This window comes from Thamnophis elegans, chromosome 2, assembly GCF_009769535.1.
Source record: "Thamnophis elegans isolate rThaEle1 chromosome 2, rThaEle1.pri, whole genome shotgun sequence".
NCBI lineage: Eukaryota > Metazoa > Chordata > Lepidosauria > Squamata > Colubridae > Thamnophis > Thamnophis elegans.
The window spans coordinates 89971892-89995962 of NC_045542.1; the positions used below are offsets into that span (position 1 = coordinate 89971892).

Here is a 24071-nt window from a genome sequence, read left to right on the forward strand (position 1 = left end):
TAGTTGTTGAAAGAACGAAATCTTCTCCAGCTGTGTGGGGGTTTTGCATGCATTCCAACTGCCAATTCCCATCACTCCAGTCAGCTGTCTGGATATAATGGAATTGAAACATTGCCAGGAACACGGAGGGGAAGCTGCTGATGGCAAAGTAGCCTCTGACAACATGGCAGCTGATGAGGCTGCACCTAAGAAATGGTGCACTTCCCCTGATCACAAACTACTAGGTGTAAACGCCACATGGTGTGAGCAACCAGAATTTTGTCCTTGAAGACAACATTCTTTCCTGTCATGTTCCTGATTGGCAATTCAATAAGAATTTTCAAAGTCAAGAAATGAAGACAAGGGATATTCTTGTAAACCTTAGTCATAATGACCCAATGGCTTTAGTGACTTTATTGGATGAAATGGATCTTAGGATGCTCCTTCTGATCTCAAGCAACATCGGGAGAGCTTTTCTTAGAAAGCAAAATAACTTTCTAAAGCAGAAACTGGATTCCTTTTTGCTGCAGGATGATGGCAGTTGTGTCAGCTTTGGGAGCTTCCAAGGCCTGAAACTGGCAGAGAGAGGAAGACTGGAGAAGGACTACCAAACACTGGAGGAAAATGTGGCTGAGGTGCCAAGGCAAAGAGGACAAGGGCTTCTCCTAAGACACTAGACATCTTGTTCTCCACAGATGTAGGGACTTGGTGTATGGTGGCTCCTGAGAAGGGTCTGCCTGCTACTCTGGCCACCTATGTTGGTGAAAGAATCTGCCCAGCAAGAAGTAGATCAGAAGTGATTGTGAGCATGTTGTTCCTACCAGCAGCTTTCCAAAGTAGTGAGCTCAATATCATGCTCTCTTTCTGGCTTCAAGGAAGTGCCCCTTTCTCCTCCTGATCAGCTCTGTAGAACAGGCACCTTCCCTGAGAATCAGAGCTCTAGGGAAGCTGCACTCCCAGTCTTTCCACCTTTCAACTTCTGGCCACCCAGAAAACTGGGACACCACCCCTCTAATTTCCTCATGACCACCCATGGAGTTATGACCTACACTTTTAAGAATCCCTGGGTTATTGCATTGTATGAGTAAATGTGCCATCTAGTAGATTTTGCTATTAAATCTTTCTTCATAAATTATGCCTGTTACCATTCCAGGTAGGCTGCATTTTGTAAGATAAGGAAAGGAGCATGATTACATTTAACTCCTTGGAGGTTCATTTTCATAACCATTTAAAAGCTGAAATAAAATCTGGTCTATGAATGCACCAACCAGAAACATCTACCTACAGCTGTAGAGAATGTCTGTAGACAAATATTATATACCAATTCAGTACACAGAGATACCATGTTTTCCCCGAAAATAATAAAGCCATGCCACATTTTTCTGGTGGGCAAAAATATAAGCCCTCCCCCACAAATAAGCCCCCTGGACAACCCTCCACCTCCGGCCAGACAGAGTGCTGCTTACCAACCTAGTGGTATCCCAAAGGTGCCAAGTCGTGGGAACCATGGGGGGGGAAGGCAAAAGTGATCGTGTTGCTTGGCGCCTTCGGAATACTGCTGGGTCGGTGAGCAGCGCTGTGCCCAGCTGAAGAGGAGGGTTGCCGGGTGGCTGCTCTGTAGCGAGCGGGCTCCCAAAGAGCCGGGCACAGCCTCAGGGGAGAATAGCTGTGTTGCGCTGTTGCAGCAGTGCAACACAACAGCCATGAAGTGACCACGCTCATGAGTGGTGCACCGCTGGGAGGCGCATGAACAAGAGTGGAACAGCTGCTCATACAACCCCCCTTTCCAGCCGGGCAAAGCATCATTCACTGACCTAGGGGTATTGCCAAGCTGCGTGAGCGCCTGTTTGCCGCCGCCTGGCTCCCGCGACTTGGTACCTTCGAAATGCCAGTGAATGGCACTCTGCATGGCTGGAGAGGGGGGTTGCATGAGCAGCTGTTCCACTCTCGATCACACGCCTCCCAGCCTCACAATGCCCAGCTGGAAAGGAGCTGGGTGGCTGCTCGTGAGCATGGTTGCTTCATGACTGCTGTGTTGTGCTGCTGCGACAACGCAACACAGTCATTCACCCCTGAGGCTGTGCCCTGAGGCTCTTTGGGATCCCACTCGTTAGAGAGCAGCTGCCCAGCAACCCCAAAACAAAAACACTCCCCTCATAATAAGGCCCAAGACATATTTTGTGAGCAAAAAGAAAATAAGACCCTGTCTTATTTTTGGGGAAACACGGTAGTTTTCAGTTATTGACAATAATTGGGGCCAGAATTTCCACTACTAAGTGACACAATTGTAAAATGCAATATTACGTGACTGCATGGTTTAGCTACGACAATCCCAACATTTCCCATTGCTATTCTTAAGTGAGGACTGTGGGCTGTTAACTAAGTCCCAGGCAGCTTGCAAGAAGGCCAGCAGTCCGACGGTGCTGGAAGAGCAGTGCGGCTGTGAGTTTCTTCTGCCAGGTGAGGGAGGCTGTGAAGAAGAGTAACTCGTTACTTTCCCTGCCATGTTCTCCATTAACTAGCCAGCAGGGAAAGTCAAGGCAAATGGCAATCACATGACGCTGCAACATCAGAAGTGCCAGCTGATTGCCAAACATCCAAATCACATTCACATGACTGTGGAGGTGCTGGGATGGTCAGAACTTTGAGGATTGGTTGTTAAGTCTCGTTTTCCAGAGCTGTCATAAGTTTAAACAGTGACTTCTTTTTCTTCTTGTGCCATATCTGTCATCAGACGTTGGCGATCATGTTGGCAATCCTACTTTGGCAAAAGCCGCATGAAAACGTGCTGCTGAGTTTTGTCCAAACCAGTCCCTTAGCTTTTGAAGCCATGATGTTGTTCTCCTGCCTAGACCTCATTTGCCTTCAACAGTGACTAAATAAGTGGTAAGCAAGGACTACCTATATATCCTGGAGACAATTGTGTCAGGTACCCACAGCAGGTGAGGCCTCCATGAGACACCTTGACTTCTGCACTTGTCCCAAGCCCTTGGCAGTGGCATTTACTAGCCTTGATTGGAAACTTTGTGTATTAAGAGATAAAGAGATGCAATAGCAATAGCAGTAGACTTATATACCGCTTCATAGGCCTTTCAGGCCTCTCTAAGCGGTTTACAGAGAGTCAGCATATTGCCCCCAACAATCTGGGTCCTCATTTTACCCACCTCGGAAGGATGGAAGGCTGAGTCAACCTTGAGCCGGTGAGATTTGAACCGCTGACCTGCTGATCTAGCAGTAGCCTGCAGTGCTGCATTTAACCACTGCGCCACCTTGGCTCTTGCAATTTTAGATGCAATTAAAAGATGCAATTTTAGATGCTTTGGCACATGGCTGGGATGATTAAACAATTCCTCCTTATTGTGCATTCAGATAAGGCTGCAACTGAAAGGATCCTGTGGGAGAAAACAGTCAGTCCTCATTTAATAGCTTGACCAGAATGGCAAATTACCTCACTCAAGATTATCCACACGGGGGAGTCAGTCTGGATGGAGAGTCGTATTGCTTCCAGAGGGCCAAAGGAAGGGTCCACTTCTCCTTCAGCAATGCCCTTTGAAAATGAGCCTGTGAGAAGACAGACAGCAGCATATGAGCTCTCTATGAACCTGTTCCAGCATAAGCAGCCATTCTTCTATATCACCAGGCAGGCTTTGGCACTCCCCTTACAGTTTCAATTAGCCTTGGGCACAATTTTAATTGTGGAGCCCCCATCTTCCCCTTTGAAGAAGAACTGTATCAATATCTATGATGGCTGGAATTGAAGTTTCCTTTATTTTGTCATGATGGACTCTTAGTACTATATTCTTTTTTTTTTTAAGAAAATCAATTGTAATCCAATGAAGAGATTTCAAGGGGCGAATTTTACACCATAAATTACTGTGTTTGTGGAGATGCCACAGTGTCATGGGTTAGTGTTAACAGAACACACAGCACTCTGTGACATTCCTCAATAGGCACTGCATGTTGTTATGCTAACTCACAAGTCCTGAACATTACCACTGTATATCGCAGTTTAGACAAAAGGCTCCCTATTGGGCTGGATTCCAGCATTCTTTCCATCTGACCCCTTCCTTCCCTACAACTGCCAAACATTTTTGGCAACATGTGGCAGTGGAGATAACTTTGTAGATGTGCTGTACAACTGTATCCTTTATGAATGCCAAAAGAGGAAATGTTAAGGAAGACTGCAGTTTCTAGTATAGCCTATCTTAAGAAAACCTTTGCAAATGACAGATTTATAGAGATAAAAAGAACCTGAAAACAAGTTTGTCTGACAACGTTGTCTACCGTAATAATAATAAAAAAGGCAATAAAGACACAGGCAAATGTTGTCTACTGCAACATTTTTGATCAGAAGAGTGCTAAGGGATGGGTGACTGTTTGCAAAGCCTTCCCAATTGCCCAGCAGAGGGCACTGCTTAATCAATTGTCACTATGTTTTCTTTTGTTCCTCTAGGCCCTTTTGTAAAGGTATCTATGCCCACACGCATGCACACACACAGACACACACAGACAGAAAGAGAAAAGAGGGGGAGGTTAAAAAAAAGTGTTAAAATGGCATCCTTTTAGACACATACTTTACCCAGCTTCAGTTTGTGTTGCTGTTGAGTAATGTTCGAGCAGAGTTTTATTTGGTAGGATACGGAACATTAAACAATTAAAGAGAGAACAAAAAGTGAAGAGAGTAAAGATGATTAAAAATGGAAGGCTTGTATATAAATGGATTGGCTGTAATGAAGAAATGGGATAGAGGATGGTGAAGAAGTGACAGGTTCACACAGAGGGGACAAAGAATGGACTGGACCTGGCCTTGGACCAAACCGGGAAGCTGTACAAACACACTGAATTTCTTGGGTTGCACTGAAATTGGCAACAGATGGATGGTCAGTGTATTGAAAAGACTCCTTGCTCCTTAGGAGTAAGCCACAGCTTCTGGCTGTAAGTGCTTGCAGTGCTTGCTAAGCAAAAAGGATGTTCCAACTAAAGGGCTGTGTGGGGGTTGGAGAAAGAGGTTGAGGGAGGCAGCAGATACAGGAGGACAGCAAAGAGAAATCTGCAGAGGAAGTGCCTATTGGAATTACTCTGAATAGCCCTGTATAAACAGACTCCCACCTTTTATCCTGCCTGGTCAGGATTTGGCTCATTTTCCAGGCACAGAATAGAGCTCATTCCTCCTATTGGAAAGTCTTACTTGGAGCAAAATGACACAGGAACAGTTTTTTCCCCTTGTGCCATTACTCTGCAGACCACCTAATTCTCACAGTACTGTCTTATGCCTAAGTATATTTATTTATATCATATGGCTGTAATATTATTATCCTTCCTATCTTCTTTACCACCACCTCTTATTGGTATAATTATTGTGGTTATTATTACTCTGTTGTTTTGCATGTACACCGAGAGTTTTTGCACTGGAGAAATTCCTTGTGTGTCTAATTACACTTGGCCAATAAAGTATTCTAAAGTATGTGCATAGGTGAGGTTGGAATGCACATTGATACTATTAGTTGCAAGAGGAGGAGGAGAAGCCTCAAAATGCTGCTGACATACCTATTTACTTCCTGGGTTTTGATATTTTATTTTGAGAATTTGATTTTAAGTTCCTGGATTGGATTGCTGATGCCCCAGAGTCTTTTTCCCCCCCTGCTACAACCCTCAGTCTATTTAAGGGTCTGCTTGGAAAAAACCATAGCAGGTTTTCTACATTTTTTAGAGTCCAAGGTTTGCTTTCTGTTACTCACAAGTCAACTCCACAGCTCTGCCTACAAGGGTCTCTGCCACAATCAGGAATGATGGATCTCCCTGGGTTTCTCCTCTTTCAGTATACTATCAGCAAGGACTGATCTCTCTTTATCTGGAACTGCATTGTCTTCTGAAATTCATTTTGCTCCATGTGATGTCTTGAATTTCAGCTGCTGCAATAGCCACATCCCTCAGGCTGGTAGGGCCTCTAAGTGGGGCTTGGGTTGTAGTAGCAATTAGGGGTATTGCTGATATACTGCTCATCCTGCTGTACATTGGTGTCCCTTTCTGAACTCCTAGATCTCATTACTTGGGTATCCCAAAAGTGCTTTTTCAAGAGGCAACTGGACTTTCTGGTTTGTCTTTGAAGATGTTTCACTTTTCATCCAAGAAGCTTCTTCAGCTGAAGGAAAAACTAGAAAATCCAGTTGCCTCTTGAAAAAGCACTTTGGGACAACCATGACCTGTATGACTGAGAATCTCCATAGACATTACTTAGGTAGTGGTAGAGAATCACAGCTGTTGGTTCTGAGCGATTTCAATTGCTATCCAATGGAGTGAAGGTAGTTTAAGGAGAATGCGGGAATTGATGGCCACCATAGCCTTTTCTCAGGTTATCTCAAGCAATGCACACAAAATGGCCATGTTTAGATCTAGGGTTTACTTTGGAACAGTTGGCATGTGATCTCAAAATGAAGGATATTGTGATTACTTGTCTATCATTCTCATATTACTTGCGAATGAGCATGAGGCTTAGTACTACCTGGGACCTCCACAAGAACTGGGAATTGATTAGGATAGCCTACCCCAAATATTTAATGGATCTTATGAGGAACATGGTGGCTCAGTGGCTAAAATGCTGAGCTTGTTGATCAGAAAGATCAGCAGTTTGGAGGTTCGAATCCCTAGCGCCGTGTAACGGAGTGAGCTCCCGTTACTTGTCCCAGCTTCTGCCAACCTAGCAGTTCGAAAACATGTAAAAATGCAAGTAGAAAAATAGGAACCACTTTGGTGGGAAGGTAACAGCGTCCCCTGCGCCTTTGGCATTTAGTCATGCTGGCCACATGGCCACGGAGACGTCTTCGGACAGCACTGGCTCTTTGACTTTGAAATGGAGATGAACACTGCCCCCTAGAGTCGGGAACGACTAGCACATATGTGCGAGGAAACCTTTATCTCATTGGTTTTAAGCCGGTGCTTACTGACTTCTAGACTATGGCGCTTCTGAGGGTGCTGGATGAGACTTCATCTAAGCAGACTCTGTCTGTTGAATGCAGGGAGCACACTGATGTATAGCAGAAGTGATAGTTAATTGCCATGGCAGAAGTCCAAAGGTGAATAAAACTAGGAAGGCATATAAACCCAGGTTCACACGTATACTGTGTTGATAAAAGTGAAGTGTCATTATTTCCCTACTTTGACTTCACTGTTAGAATGTTGTACAGCAGCTCTGTTGGTGTCCTTTTCCTTCTAAGGGAAGGGCAAGGATAAGAATTGCCTGCAGGCTGCATGGCATGTCTGCAGAACATTTTGCTGATTAATTTACCAAGCCTGGAGTTCAATGAGGTATCTAGGGTAGCATATTAAAGGTCATTTGGGATTTGTTTGAGCTTCTGGAGTTTGACAAAAAGGAGGATAGGGCATGCTGTAATATAAGCTCAGCCTTTTGTGAACTGGATTATTGCCCCATTTTTTGCCGTCAGGGTAAGAGACAGATTCATGAAGTGATGAATTGTTTTTTTGGGAGTGGAGATGGTATTGACTACTTTAAAAGAAGCAGTGGTGCATTCCCTCCTGAAGAGACCATCTTTGAATCTAAATATCTCAGACCTCCCCTGCCTGGTCTGAAATATTCCATTTTTAAGGAATGTTTTGGAGGTGTTGGTGGGATACCTGTTAAAGAGGCTCATACATGAAGCCAATTAACCGATTTCTTCTGAATAGGATTCAGCTACGAGTATTGGATGGAAATTGCATCAATCACTCTTGTACATGATATTTATCAGGCTCTAAATGAGGCAAATTCAGTCTTCTTGGCCTTGCTTATCCTCTCAGTTATGTTAAACTGCTCCTTTCTCATGGGAAGTTCCAGTTGCGCTCACGATGGAATGAGTGGCTGAGCACTTGACTCCCGTGGAGTGCCACAAGGTTCAGCTGTCTCATGCAGGCTTTATGACCTATATATGAAAACATTGGGACTGATTGGATGTTGGTTTGGGGTGGAGAAGTATTAGCATGCAGATGAATTAGAAGGGCTGATGAATCTTCACCAGGGATTTAGAGACTGTAAAAGATTTGACTCAGGGGCGGCTTCTACAGGTTCCTCAGGGTTCGGGAGAACCCATAGCTAATGTTATGGCTGGTTCAGAGAACCTCCAAATCATACCCCTGGCTGGCCCCTCCCACCCCGCTCTGCCCCTTCCAAGAGTCTCCACGCAGTCTGTTTTGGATGCAAGATAAGTGCAGGGCCTGCATGGAAGCTCGGGGAGGGGAAAAATGGGCCTCCTGGAAGTACCGGAAGGCCAGACCCCAAGGGAAGCAGTTTTCGCCCTCCCAGAGGCTCAAGGAAAGCCTCTAGAGCACGGGGAAGGCAAAAATCGCCCCCCTTCCCACACTGGTGCAGGAGGCTGAGTAGGCCATGCCCACTCTGGCCATGCCCACCCAGCAACCAGGCAGAGAACCTACTGCTGACATTTTTGAAGACCAACCCTTATTAGACTGGAAAAACCAAGTTTAAATATTACAAAATGACTGTTGAAAAAACACCGGTCTCCTTTTCTTCCCCTAATGGCTAATGGCTTCCCCTAAAGTTCATAACCTGGCCATTCTTCTGGACTCACAATTCCTCATTGATCAGTAGGTGGACCGGTGGTCAGGAGAAACCTAACTGAATTTGGCTGGTGTTCCAGTTGTGACCTTTCCTGGAGTAGGAGACGGTGAAGATACTCACAGGCTCATCATCCTGATGTAAAATTACTGCAATATGCCTCACTTTTGGGTCTCTTTGAAACTACTTGTAAACTGCAGCTCGAGACATGAGAAGTTGCTCTACTATTATAACATTGATTTTGTACTTGCTGCATCGGCTGCCAAAAGATTTCAAAGGACAATAAAAAGCACTGGCTTTTACTTAAAAAGCTCCATGTGGCGTGTTCCCAGATACCTAACAGATTGTTTCGTTTGAATTGAATCTGCCCACTTTCATTTGCTGACCAGGAAGTGACAGGTGTAAGATCTCAGGATTAAGATTTGGGGGGGGGGGGTTGCACTGCCTCCACATTGGATATCTTTAGAAGGAGTGTTCAAACTCTTTTCCTAGACTTCCGGGGCCCATTTTTAACAGTTGGGGCACACTTTCTCTTTTCCTAACGTCTATAAATTGTTGAGCTTGTTGTAAATATTAGATTATTAGAAACTGCAGCAAGGCAGCTTATTATTAGATGGATAAGTAAGCACATGTTTAGGAGTGTCGCAAGACTTTATTGTTTATTTTACTGTGAGGTACCTGGAATCATTAGATGGGGTGATATACTCAATACTGATAATTCATTTTTTTCCCTCACTCTAAATGCCAGGGCAATTAATGGCAAATGCCAATGAGTTCAGAAAAAGCTTATCCTACCTCTTCCTGGCCATCACACTCGGTATTTGTGTTATACGAAGAGCAACATAACCATCCACAATCGGCAGGGTATTTGTTGGATGTGAACCAGCAATTTACCTATCTGTATGTAGCCATCAGACGTCCTGTGGTACTTGAATGCTGTTGCTCTTCCCTCCTGCAGAGCTTCCTTATCTGACTGGAGACTCTGTTCAGGGAAACAGACAATCTTTGCAAAAAGGCAACTATAAGGATTTAGGCAGCCTGCTGCGTATACAGTGTGAAATGCTATGACAATAAATCGCCAGGCAATACTTATGGCTTTAGAGAAAGAGAGCATTATTCTAACTGTCAGTGTCACCAGGAGAACTTTTTATGCCTTTCAAGGACTCATAAAAGACTACTGAAGGATACTGAATAAGGATCAGACTTGAAAACCTTTTTTCTCTGTTATAGGCTAGGAATTTTTACATTGAGAATAACGAAGCAGGCTTGCTTTGAGGTTTGCAATGTAGTCTCGGGACATTGGAATTTAGATTCTGATTATACTTTGCGACCCCAGATAGATAACTGGCTACAAAATAATAATCTGCAAAATAATAATCTGTTTTATACTCCTAACAATCTATGCCTTCAACAATCCGATACAGGTTACCGGTAGTCTTTGACTTACTGGTCACTTATTGACCTTTTGAAGCAGGGGTGAAATGCTACTGGTTCGGACTGGTTTGCCTGAACCGGTAGTAAAAAAATGCTAACGGTTCAAGCAAACCAGTATTTCCAACGATCAGCTGTGACACATGATTTATATTAGCTAGAAAGCAAGATTTCCTGCTTTTTAGCTAATCTAAATTGCGTGGCACAGCGGATTCCCCCTCCCTCCCTCACTGTTCTACTTGCCTTTCAGGCATGCTCGGTAGCAAGCATCACATCCGTTTTTGATGCTCTGAGCGTGCGCAGAGGTGGCACGTGCATTCACATTTGCAAACCGGTAGTTATGACCCAATTCTGAAATTCCAATGGCTGGGCTCTCCCTACTGTCTTGCGACTGAATTTTGGGTGCGTACAACCAGTCTGGATTTATGCCCATTTGTAACATTCTGCAGTCACATGAACTACAATTTACAATTCCGATTTTTGGCAAAAATGGTCCATGGCAAACAACAGGTTCATTTAACAATCATAGATCTGCTTAATGACCAAGGTGATTTGCTTAAGGACTGATGCACATTTTTTTTGTCTGATCAAATTGGTCACGTGATGACCTACTTTATGAGCATTATGACTTACAATCATATAATGGCAGGCTCCATAAGTTGAGGGCTACCTGTAATAACTATGGATTCCAAAGCTACCACCTAATCTTATGGAATCATAAATGTTGTAATATTGCATTTCAGAAAAACCATTCTTAGATCCTAAAAGGGCTAATGAGTAAACCAAAACTAAAACCAGTGACTGAGATTCAGAAACTTTTGAAGGAAAATAGTTTCAGAGTTCATCATGGAGCTATTTTGATGAAAGTGCTGGCCTAGAAACTAGAACCTCTGAATTCTAGGCCTCCCTTAGGCCTAAAAGCCATTGTTGATGCTCAATCACTCTCTAGGCCAATTTACGTTGCAGGATTGTCATTGTTGTGAGGAAAATAGGAAGACAAAAGAGCATTGGAACATTTGCTGCCTTGTACTGACCAAAATATATTAAAAAAACAAGATAAAAATCTAATAATAATAATTAATAAAAATATACTCAGCAAACTTACATCAAAGGGCAAGACTTCCACTGTTGTGTTGAATAGTTTGTCTTCAGGGTGTTCAATGTTGCCACTACGGAAGAAAAACCTGTGCAACAGGAATCAATAATGATTGCAGAGCCCCCACAGTGGTAAAACATAAAATTCATCTCACCAATGACTTTGGCTGATAATAACCATCTCTGTAACGTATTTTTGAGAAAGAAAAATATTATATTGTATAAGCAAACATGATATCACCATTTACAGATGAACTATTTGTCCATTCTCACAAATTAAGCACTCTACTGCATTTGAAAGGATCTATTAGCAGCAAGAAGCACAAATATCATAATGAAAGTGACCTTTTCAACTACAGTCTTAGAGTGAACTGGGAGAAACAGACGTCTGTGGAAATACATTCTGAATCCAGGAGCACATTGGGAAGAAAAGGGCCACAAAGGGAAGTTGTTCCCACTTTATTTATTTCTTATTTATTTAATTCAGAGCAATGTAAACAAATGGATTTTTAGAAATGACATTAATATTATTCCCATGGTTCCTGAAGATTTACTTTTAAGCTGCAGGCAAAGATAGCAGAGAGAGAAGCAATGTACATCAGACAAAAGAACTGAGGAGAGATGCCCTAAACATAATGGAATTAGGCCAAGGCACAGGAAAAGAAGAAAAGATACATATTTCTGCAAATGATAGTCAATACCACCATAGTGCAAATTATTTGAAAGAAATGCTTTTGCAAATGCAGGAGCATGCACAAAGCACTTCTCTTTGAATCAATAAAGAAGCTGAAATCTACTCCAGGTTCACAGAGCTGTCTTCCATCTGCTTGCAGCTGTCTCTATAAGTGCACAATTCTTTTGAAGAATTTGCATATGAATATAGCATTGCAGGCCAGAGGTGGGTTCCGGCAGGCACTACTGTCAATTCAATCCCGTGTGTGCCGCATGTGTGTTTGATGTGCATTGCGTGCACATGTGCAGTACAATAAAAATAGTTTTGCACAGAAGCGAAAAACAAGATGGCGGTGCCTATGGCCATGCCTGGTTGCTGCTGGTTCCAGCGACCCAGACTGCCAAACCACTACCGGTTTGGCCGAACCAGTCCGAACCAATAGGAACCCATCACTGTTGCAGGCTAACTTTGCTCGCAGCCAAGTTTGATCCTGACCAGCTCAAGGTTGACTCAGCCTTGCATCCTTCCAAGGTCGGTAAAATGAGGGCCCAGGTTGTTGGGGGAAAGATGCTGACTCTGTAAACCACTTAGAGAGGGATGTAAGGCACTGTGAAGCGGTATAGAAGTCTAAGTGATATTGCTATTGTTACCATGATCAACATCATCATCATCCAATCCACTGAAGATTCAAGGTCTTTTTATTGAAGGTTATGAACCATACTTCAATGGACCAATATTGTTTGGTAGATAAATATTTTATGATTTCCCAGTTTAGGGCTGAGAGAGAGCAACTTGCCCAAAATCTCCCAGCCAAATTCTGTGTCTGCGAGAGGACAAGAACAGAGAGTCTGCCTGCTTCTCCGCTAGTACCTTAATCAAATCACCAGACAAGCTCTCACTCCTAAGCTATGCAAAAACCACAGGATTCTAAGATTGAACTTAAGTAAAAGGAAAATCTAAATCATTTAGTGTCTGGCAAAATATCTTTTTCAAAGGATATCTGTCCTTTTAAAACGGTGCACTCAGTAATATTTTTATCTGCAGATAATGCTTGAATCTGCATCCTACCAACCTCAACTATGCTAACATTTTCAAGAGGACAACACTTTCAAGGTATTTTCAGGAAAAAAAACCCCAGAAATTACCTTTGTATGGAATGAACCAACATTATCTGTTACCCCACTATTCTTTCAGAGAAAGCCAGTTTGTATAACAAAATTAGCAATAGCAATAGCAATAGCAGTTAGACTTATATACTGCTTCATAGGGCTTTCAACCCTCTCTAAGCGGTTTACAGAGTCAGCATATTGCCCCCAACAATCCGGGTCCTCATTTTACCCATCTCGGAAGGATGGAAGGCTGAGTCAACCCTGAGCCGGTGAGATTTGAACAGCCGAACTGCAAAACTGCTTCAGCTGAAGTAGCCTGCAGTGCTGCATTTAACCACTGCGCCACCTTGGCTCTTTAACCAAAAGCCTATGGGAATACAAAAAAAACGTAATAAATGCTGTAATTTTATAAACTAAGAAGCCCCAAAGGGTGGAACAAAGGAATGCCTGTACACAAATGGAGGACTTAATAGTAATTCTGCTACTTTATTTTCTGGTTTCCTGAAAGGTTCCTGCTTCCCTGAATCCTGCATAGATCATGGGACTGGATCTAGTGATAAGGATGGTGGATATTTCTAATTCTCCACCTTTATTGAGTTGCTTGTCTATGGCCCAGAAACCTTCTTTAAATGATTCATTCTTTTTTGTGCCTGACTCCCCCTCAAAATAAAACAATATCTGTGCATATGCTTCAGTGACCATTTCGGGCAACATTTTGGCAGCTCAAATTCATTTAAGTCGTTATTCTGCAGGATATATGGAGATTTATAGAAGTAAAGTCTTGTGGCGTGGCCTGGGAGGTGATGGTACCATCTTTCTTGAAGGAAGAACTTGATGCATCCCATCCTACAGAAACTCTTCCTTCAACTGGCTGTGTAATACAACCGCCATACAGTTTCCAAACTTCCCGTTAATTAATTCAATGAGAGTGTGTTGCACAACTCATCTTTCTCTCTTTCTTTGAATGGGGAGAAACAAGTTGAAGCTGAATGCCAGCAAGACAGCGTTTTCCCAGATATCATCTTGTATTTTACTGCAGTGATAACTCCGGTTCAAGTAGCATTCACCTTGGAGGATTACATGATTTGGGGGTTCCCTTAGAATCACAGCTGCTGTTGGATAGGCAGGTGGAATCTTTGCCCACCTGCCTATCCAACTGATGTACCCTTCCTGGAGAAGGTGACTCAGGCCCTTGCCCTCTCCTGGAAAGATTAGTGCAGTGCACACTACATGGGGATGTCTCTAAAGTTTACTTAATAATCACCATTGGTACAAAATACCAGCCCATGTGTTACTCATAACATCTGTGTTGCAGGCACTGCATTCCTTGTGAACGGCCTTCTGGATACCATTCAAACTGCTGGTGTTGATCTACAAAGCCTACATTGCTTGGTATTCAAGTACCTGCTTGACTATCTATGTCAAAGAGCTCCTAACCATCCATTGTGGTTGTCCTAGGGGACCTGACTGTAAGTTCTTGCTCATGGGAAATTTGTGCTTTTCTGTGACAACATCACCCTTCAAAACAGAGATTCTCCCCAGAGTTTTGGATAGTCCCTTTGCTTCTAGGCTTCAGCAAGCTTTGAAAGCAGAACTATTTAGAAGAACATTTGAGAGTTGGCACTGAGTCTTTGGATTCTATTCATATTTGCTGTAATGTTATTATTAATATTTAATGTTATTGGTTGATTTACTATGTTCATTTTTGAGGTATTGTTATGTGTCCTGATTTTAATTGTGCAATGCTACGAGTCTTTGGGAAATATAATAAATAAATAAACATCATTTGCTTTCTGAAGCCACAATTGTTATCTATAGTTTAGACAAGTTTCCCTAGGGATGGTACAGCTTAGCATAGATGCCACTCAGACCGCATCTGTTATGAGTACTTGCCAAAATTCAGGCTGAAGAATTGAAAATAAATTTAATGTTGAATTAGGAACATAGGAAAGGAAAAAGCATTCATGAAGTCCTTCAACAAGGTGAAGGACAAAAAAGGCTTCATTATGTTATGGCTGTACCCAAAAAAATATATCTTCTTTGAAAATAGTACATGCTTGCATTTTGTATGCATTTTGTTTGGGGGGGGGGGAGAATAGAATAAAAACATTTCTTGCAACATCTTGAACCCTTCCTCTTATTGCAGGTCTGTGTCTGCCCAGAGACTTCTGATCCTGTTGGGTTAAGATTGTAGAACTTCACATATATGGATTTTAAGAGTTATGTGTCCTGATTTTAATTGTGCAATGCTAAACTAGTCTAATCTAATGCTAAGATAGTCTCTCTCATTATATCTCATTGTTATATCTTCCAGAAGCACTAGGGAAGTTGAGCTTGTCGATCAGAAAGGTTGGTGGTTTGAATCCCTAGTACAGGTCTCCTGCATGAGCAGGGGGTTGGACTACTAGATGATCTCCAAGGTCCCTTCCAATTCTGTTACTGTTAACCTAACTGTTAACCTTCACTAACTCCAAAGATCATGTTAGAGACTGTAGGAACAGCATTCCACTATGATTGGGAGTCTAAGACTATACTAATTGCTTCTCTATACATTTTTAGCAGTACCAGTATGTGGAAAATAACTCAGATATAATCTAATTATGAGAAAATATAAGCAAGATAAGAAGACCCTAATCAAGGCTCACTAGTTTCAAGTAGCAATTACTGCTTTCATATAAAAAAAGAAATACACCAAGCAGCAAGCTTGGAAGATGGAAAGCCAAAGTAATATGGGCACCACCAACAAGCCAGATGTAGAACTGTTATTATATATGTTGACCACAGCAAGACTATTGTATGCACAAAAATGGAAGGACATTTCAACTCCTACTATGTTGCAGAAGTTGATGGAATTGGCTGAAATGGCGAAATTGACTACTTTGATTAAAGAAAAGAACTTTTGTTTGCACATGGAGACCACTTCTGAACTTCGTGCTTGATGTGGAAAAGAATGAAAATGTGACTTTGGGTGTTACTGATCAGACTGATAGATCTTTATAGAAATGACTTGTTCATATTATTATGAAAAAGCAAAAAGTTGTGATTTGATATTAATGCCTTATTTTACGGTAACAGAGAGAGTTGGATGTCAATGCTTCTTTTTTTCCTTAACTTTCCTCGATTCTCCTTTCCTCCCCCCCCCTCCACACTGCTTTTTCTATTTACTTTATATTTTGTATTTTATAATACTTTATAATTCAATAAAAATGTAGAGCTTCTGCAGAAACTTTGAGCAGTCCAACAATTCTATCATGTACCTTAAGATTGTTCTGCCTTTCAGGTAGTGCAGAAAGACCCAAAACAAAAAGGCAACAGTTGGAGCATGCTGGGAAGAAACTGAATGACATGCAATCTGCTTTTCAGATGAGTTGTCTTTCACCAGAACAAGGGACTTTCAACCACAAGCTAAACTTTCCCATTCCTTGTTCCCAAAGCTGCTGAAGCTTACCGTTCAATACGGAGAGGCTTAAAGAAGCGAAAGCGTATAAAGTCACCCGCTGTGGGAGTAAACGCCCAGAAAAAGTCTTCTCTCAGATAGGCTTTCTCCAAGGAGAAATGCTGGTAGGTCTTCAGGCTTGTGCTGACTTCTGCAGGAGGGTTCACATGCTCTTTCCGAAGAGACTGCTTCCCAAAATCTTTGTCCTCAATAGACAAGATAAAAGGAAAACTGAGATGATTTCCTTAAGGAACATACCCTTTTTATATTACACATCTGTGGAAAATATCTCCTACCTGATGCTCTGAAAGGATTTTAAGGGACAGATTTAACATTTTTCCCTCCCAAATCTTTAAGACTTTATACTGTATGTTCGTTCATTCTTTTGACAAAATCATTATCCAGCCTGTTGGTCAGGTACAAAACCTTTACTTTGTCTTTTAGTTTTCTTCCTCCTTTGCTATGTATGGCCAATCTATCACCAACTCAAGTCTTTCTCTCTACATATCACTACTGACACACATCCCTGCACCAAGGGTGAATTTCTGCCATCTTCAGTCTCATGAGGACTGCTCCTTTTTTCCCTTTGAGCTATCATTGTCACAATCTTTAAAAAAGGCACCAACAAGGCAGCTTAAAAATGCTTTTGATATATAACATGGAATTGGGTCTGTAGAAATCCTAAACATTAACAAATGAAAGAATGTTGAAGTGTTCCTTTTCTCACAGGCACTGAGCTACCACTAGTAAAGGTGAAGGGGGAAATTTCAGTGTATGGGAACTAAATATATATATATATATATACACACACACACACACACATACATACATATATGTACATATATACATATATACATGCATATATACATACATATATGCATACATGCATACATACATACACACACACACATATATATAAAATAACTATCCCTTCGTTAATAAATCATCATACAACATAAAAGGAAGAAGCAGCACTTACAGAACTTCTGAAATTCAGGTGTGCATAAGATGTATAAGACCAAATCAGGGAGTTTTCAATTTATGATGACAATCGAGTCTAGAATGTCAGTCGTCATTGCAGTTGTAAGTTGAGGCACCATGTGGTCAATTTTACATCTGTTTTTATGATGGTCATGAAGCAACTCATTGTGACCTTTAAGCAAATCCAATCTCCGAAATGGGTGGTGTTTGTTTTTTTTGCCATAAACCAGCAAAAAAAACCCACCTAATAAATCACAGTCACATGACCATAGATCACTGCAAGTGGTCATAAATGCAAGTTGGTTTCCAAGCGCCCCAAACACAGAAACTGGGGGGGGGGCTGGGGAGTATGGCAGAGACATACTGTGGTGTTAAGACTTTGACAAATGGCAAAATACAGAGCTAATTAATTTATCCTAGCCTCTCTCTCTTTTCATCAAAATGGATAAGCTCCAATTCCCTTGCCTCTTGACCCAATGCCTCTTTTTTCTTTCTGAACCATTTACAATTTGCTCATTGAAGCATCTACAGAATAGCACAGGTGGCCTTTACTCCCCAGGGAATAGATCTGTATCAGGCAGCACCTGTTTTTCCAAACCTGCTTTACACATTCAAAACCCACTGCATTTTATACATATACCTGTTAAGGTACATCTAAACTGGGTATGCACATGGATATAAGGTAACGATAAATGTTCCCCCTCCACATATGTGCTAGTCATTTCTGACTCTAGGGGGTGGTGCTTATCTCCGTTTCAAAGCCGAAGAACCAATGCTGTCCTAAGACGTCTCCATGATCATGTAGCCGGCATGACTAAACACCGAAAGCGCATGGAACGCTGTTACCTTCCCATCAAAGGAGGTTCCTATTTTTCTACTTGTATTTTTACATGCTTTCGAACTGCTAGGTTGGCAGAAGCTGGGACAAGTAACGGGAGCTCATTCCATTACATGGTGCTAGGGATTCGAACCACTGAACTGCCAACCTTTCTGATCGACAAACTCAGTGTCTTAGCCACTGAGCCACTGCATCCCTTGCACATGGGACATAACCCCTAATATAGGTTTACAAGTAAAATTTATTTATTATTAAACACACTTATATGGCCACCCAACCTTGCACACAGGTGACTGCAGGGGAACTGAATTACATCAGGACTTTCCTGCCCTCCTGGAAGTTATTTTTACTTTCAAAACATTTTTCTCCCCCATCCATATTGACATTGGCTCCGTTCCTCGACATCTAAAATGTGTAGCATTACAAGATTCCTTACTAGAATCCAGATGTGATGAAATTTAAGCTCAGAGAAAAAAAATTGCAAGTCTGCTAGTGTGAAGCACAACTGGTTTAACCAGATTTTGGGTTGTCTTCATGCAATCTACTATCTTCTTTTAGTCCACCTGAGCCACTTTCAACAATCCAGAGAATAAAAGCAAGAACTTTTTAGGTAGTTCTCACTTAACAATCTTATTTAGTTGGAATTGGAATTGGCAACTTGATTGTTAAGCAAAGTGACTGCTAAGTGAAACTAATTGTACTTCAAGTTTCCTTTGCTTTATAGACTTGCAAAGGTCATAAGTGGGGGGATTGATTGTAAAGTTACTTTTTCATTTACTGTCATTTCAAAATGGCTGCTACATGAGGCAATCATTAAATGAGGACTACATATACTGCTTGAATAATTAAATAGTTAACATAAAGCCACAAACATTTTTTTCTGCCAGTTGCTCCTCTCTATCTCCCCTTCTCCCCTCCCTCATTTCTATAACCGTGATGTTCTCTACTCACTTTCAACTTCTGTATTTTACCAGCCAGAGAGGAATGGGTTCCTACATGTTGGAAGAGCGAAGGCTTGAAGCGGATTCTTAGATTTGCCTTCTGTCTATCACAGTGTTTCTGGGGAGAAAAAAAAACACAGCACAAAATAAACTTTTAATCTTTCAGTTTTGAAGAACAAAGAACAGAATGGAAAATAGTTTATTACTTTCACTTAGGTTCGTCTTTCCTCTCCCCTTCTTGCATTCTGAGCCTGCAGATTGATGACAGTACTAAACTGGTTTGTCCTCCTCCACTCCAAGTGTGGTAAAATGTTATGAACTCGAATATATTGCCAAAAAATGAGTATCTTAGAAAATGCCTTGTTAAATTCAAACGGTTAGGTTTATGTTCATTGGGGCCCAGATGGTGTAGTTGGTCCAAACAAACTTTAACTCTTCCTCACTTGCCTTCTCAATTAATAGCTATGTCTAACAGCTGTATGGACTGAGATCAACTGGCCAACTTAGATTGTAGTTAAAAATGAAAATTTCATAGACATTCCCTCTTAAATACTTCCATAAAATTAGGATATTTTAATACTAGATTATTTTAGTTAAAATACACCTAAATACATACACAGTTTTTCAGTTTAAGTAGATTTCTATAAAGCTCTTAAGTTATTGATTCACTTCTGATTTCTTATATGGATATTAAAGAAGAACTTATTGTTAATTTTTAAGGGAAAACCGGTCAGGGATGTCAGAAGATGAATAGTGGAAACAGAAAAATCGTTGACATCTGTAACCATTTAGTTGGTATAAAGTCCCAAAAATCTGTTATTAATTTTTGGGATTATTAAGTAGCAGTTTAAAAAGGTTAACTATATTTACTCCCTGTTTTCTTGCTTATTTTGAAAACAATCCTTTACCATATTTCAGATCCAAACTTTCTTATGACTGATTACAGGTAGACATAAACTTTTCTACACCTTTTCCTTTTTAGTTACTTAATTCTCTCTCTCTCTCTCTCTCTCTCTCTCTCTCTCTCTCTCTCTCTCTCTCTCTCTTTCTCTCTCTCTCTCTCCCTCACACACACACACACACACACACACACAAATACAAAGTGTACTCTAACTTATCCTGTTAATTTCAATTGTTAACTTTTTTTCTAGCAGAAGTTTAATCCATAAATATAAAGAATTACACCATTTATACTAATTTTTCTCAAGATCAATCTATCAGATCTGTCTTTTGTAGGTCAAATTGAGAATATATTAGAATCTACTTTCCCAACCTCAGACTCTCTATAGGAATAAAGCTGTAGAAATTTTCCAGTCTGAATAACTATTGAAACCTGTTAGGAAAAAATCCAGGGGATATTCCATCTTTAACCTTAAATGGGATCACATTCAAGAGCGATACACAATCCGGGATTATTTCTGGATTCACAGTTCCTCCTCAAGAGCAAGTGGAAGCTGTGTCCATGAAGCTGTGAGCCTTTGTACAGCTGCATCTGGTGCACCAGTTGTGCTCTTCTTTAGATTGGGAGCAGGGGTGGGTTGCTGCCGGTTTTACTATCGGTTTGAACCGCATGCTGCACGCATGTGCGCTGTAAAATGTAAATTGTTCTTTGTGCATGCGCAGAACAATTTACAGTGAACTGTGCATGTGCAGTCACTAAAATCCAAAATGGTGGTGGCCCAGTGGCAGTGAGGGAACCAGTTTGGGGGCGTGGCAGGCCTGGGTTGTTGCCGGTTCTGTAAATTCTACTACCGGTTTGGTTGAACCGGAGGCTACCCACCTCTGATTGGGAGGCCTTTCAATCAAGTCCTAGTCATTTCATAGCTCAACTATCACAATGTGCTCAGGGCTGCCCTTAAAGACTACTGGGAAATCTCAAATGGTCCAGAATGCAGTGGCATGGGTAGTGATGGGCATAACTTGGTATATCCATGTGACACCACTGTTGCAAACTGCATTGCTTGTCAGTCTGCTTCCAGATATGCTAATTGTGACTTATAAAGAACTTCGTGGCACATGGCCTGGTTATTTGTTGGACAGCTTATCTCCTGTAGGGTCAATCAGACTAATTCAATCCACCACAGTTGGAGTCCTCTGGATCCTTTCAATAAAAAATGTAATCAATTAGGGCCTTGAAAGTGTGCCTTCTCTGTCTTAGCGCCTGCCCTGTTTACTGACATTCCTTCAGTTATTTGGGTAGCATTCTGAAAAGCCTTACAGACCTGGCTGTTCTCCCATGCCCAGCTGGCTGGGCTAGCCAGATCTAACATTAGTAGTTGTTGTTTGTTTGTTTTATTTTTTCATTATTATTTATTGTATTTTTATTCAATTGGTTTTACTGTGAACAGTTTATGGCTGGTTTCAGGGGTGGGTTCCTGCCAGTTTTAACCTCTTCTATAAAAGAGGTTCCACAAATCTACCGTGCCATTTAGAACCAGTTCCAAACCCCTCCCCTCGCCCGTTTGTACCACGCTTGCCCCGCCCTCCGCTCACTGATTAGCTGGCTCACCAATCGCCCCACCCACCTCTAAGAGTCCTATCTAAACCTTAAAGTCTTAAAGCTGTCAAGTTTGAATATCCCTGGGGGGAGTTTCTAAAGGGTTAGGAGTGCAAGGGTCTTGTAACTTGACAGCTTTAAGACTTGCACACTTCAATGCCAGAGTTCCTGAGCCAACATTTTGGTTGCTAAGCAAGAGCATTGTTAAGTGAGTTTCACCACATTTTACAAGTTGGCTACGCCCACCCAGTCACATGGCTGGCAAGCCACTCCCACAAAGCAGGCCACACCTACAGAAGAGGTTCTAAAAATTTTGGAAACCCACCACTGGTTGGTTTATAGGTGAGTGGTGCTGGAACTATTCAGTTTCAAGTTAAATTAAATTCTTTTTGTTTTTGAAATTTTACCTCACCTACCAAGGGCCTGAACATTTCATTGAAATATGACAGTAGATTGGACTTGGATTATTTTCAACAATGGAAGACCAACTCTTATATTTTAGGGGGAAGGGAAGAATGTTGCTTCTTCATCCAGTAACATTGATATAATCTGAAATGATCAAATCATAAATCAATGTATGGTACATTACTGCTGCCTATTTCTGTGTTCAGTCTCACTGCAACTTCAAGAAAATGTAGTCTTGACCATTTCCACTCTTCACTTTCCTTCATTTTCCATCTGACCTAATAAATAACGCTTGAGAACTAAATGTGTATACACTATTTTTTTAAAAGTCTAAACTGGCCTACTAAAGATATTGCCTTGGGTTGGATTATGGAATCCATAAAGGGTGTTCATGGTTTTTTTGTAATTCCATAATGTGAAACCTTCTTTATGGCTGGCTGCAAGAAAGAGTGACACACTTTTTTAGTAGTCAGAAGTGAATCTTTCAGGCTTGGAAACATCGAATCCTATTCAATATAAATGGAAACAAGACTATTCTGTCCGGGATGGAATTTAGCTCTTGAATAAGCTTGTTAACCCACTAAAATCTATCATTCTAGAATTCCGAGGGCATTCGGTATTAACCGTACCTTGGTTCAAAAGAACAAGATTAAAACACGCAGCCCTCCTATGCCTGTACAACCTGCAATACTTGGAATTGCAAAATCATTTGTTGTTGCTCTGTTCCATATAAATCCCCTACTCTAACTCTCATTACTTTAGAAAATTAAAAATCAGACTTTGTTCATAAGAACATTCGTGACTATTGTAAGCAAATAGCTTTTGCTTACTCGGGGATAAGTGGGACACTGCATAAACAGCAGATCCATTTTCCTCCTAGTGTTTTGTCACTATCCTTGTTACTTGTGCAGTAATGAAAGGAGTAATGACAGCAAGCAAGGGTTGGTAAACTCTAATGTTATTTTTCATACAAAAAGAACCTTAGAGATCCACAGAAGGCAAAGCACTTATCGCAAAGCTTCAGGTCAGGCGTATTTTCCATTAGGGAAATAAATCCTACAAATTACTGATTTGACGTTAACAGCAGGATTTACAAGAGAAAAATCTGAATACAGAAGGCTGGTTACTCATACAAATATAAGAAGAAACAGAAATCCATGTTGGAACTAGATTATATATTTAAATAGACAATGATTTATACATTCTTGGAAGCCCTTGTGCCATAAAGGAAAATAACTGGGTAGGAAAAAATATGTGAGCTTGGATACTTCATGACACTGAAATACTATCTATATTCAAGGCTTTGTAATTGAGCAAAAGCATGTAGCAACATCTCATTTCTGGCACTTAGCAAAACACAAGGCTTTTAGTCATTAGGGGGAGAATTGAAAATAGAACTGCCGATATAATGTTCTCATACAAATTGATAGCAAGATCATACATGTTTATAGTTCTACTCATTACACCTAAAAAGATCAAGAAAAGGTTATTTAGTGAAAAAATATGTTGTAGAAAAATATATATAAAAAGTGGAAAGGGGAAAAAATGACAAAATGGGCAACCAAAATGATTATTGGGTTGAAGTAACTCTCTCCCAACCCTTCCACAAGGAAATATTACAGTAATTGAGCTCTTCAGCCTGGAACAAAGGCAGATAATGGAAGAGGCATCCAAGGTATAAAACTGCAAGTGACACAGATAACACGGACAGAATTTTATCCCTCTTTCCAGTATTATACTCAAAATCATCCCTTGGAATCATCCACAACAGGCCACAAAGGCTTCAAAATGCTGATGCATGTGTCATTATGTTATTGTGCAAATGATGCAATTACATAATGACATCTGCTGCTATCCTATGAACAGCCATAACTGAAATTAAATTCAGGATCAAAAGAAACAGATACTTCTTTCACACAGCACATATTTAAATCATGGAATTTAATAACAGAGGTCTTTGTAACATTGGACAATCTGGCTCATTTTCTGGTTCATTTTATAAAGAGGCTGGGCAAGTTTATATGAAGGAATATTGAATATTGATAGCTGCCTACTAACTCTTGAATCATAGGCAGGTATGCTTTGCATAATGGGTGGTAGGAAACTACAGTAAAAACACA

General features: G+C 41.1%; 1 protein-coding gene and 1 long non-coding RNA gene across 2 annotated transcripts in view; both read right to left on the reverse strand.

The window, feature by feature from the left end:
• Positions 1–24071, reverse strand: part of MGAT4B (alpha-1,3-mannosyl-glycoprotein 4-beta-N-acetylglucosaminyltransferase B) — a 120855-nt gene that overhangs the window by 6291 nt on the left and 90493 nt on the right. The window contains exons 10-14 of the mRNA XM_032209915.1: positions 19060–19167; positions 16302–16495; positions 11082–11160; positions 9440–9527; positions 3428–3540 (exon numbers count right to left, since the gene is read on the reverse strand). Of these exons, the coding sequence (XP_032065806.1) occupies positions 3428–3540; positions 9440–9527; positions 11082–11160; positions 16302–16495; positions 19060–19167 (582 nt within the window). The remainder of the gene's footprint in view (positions 1–3427; positions 3541–9439; positions 9528–11081; positions 11161–16301; positions 16496–19059; positions 19168–24071) is intronic.
• Positions 7785–9433, reverse strand: LOC116503496. The gene is made up of 2 exons (XR_004254714.1): positions 9341–9433; positions 7785–7895 (listed from the first exon to the last, which is right to left on the reverse strand). It is a non-coding gene; the product is annotated as an uncharacterized LOC116503496 (long non-coding RNA).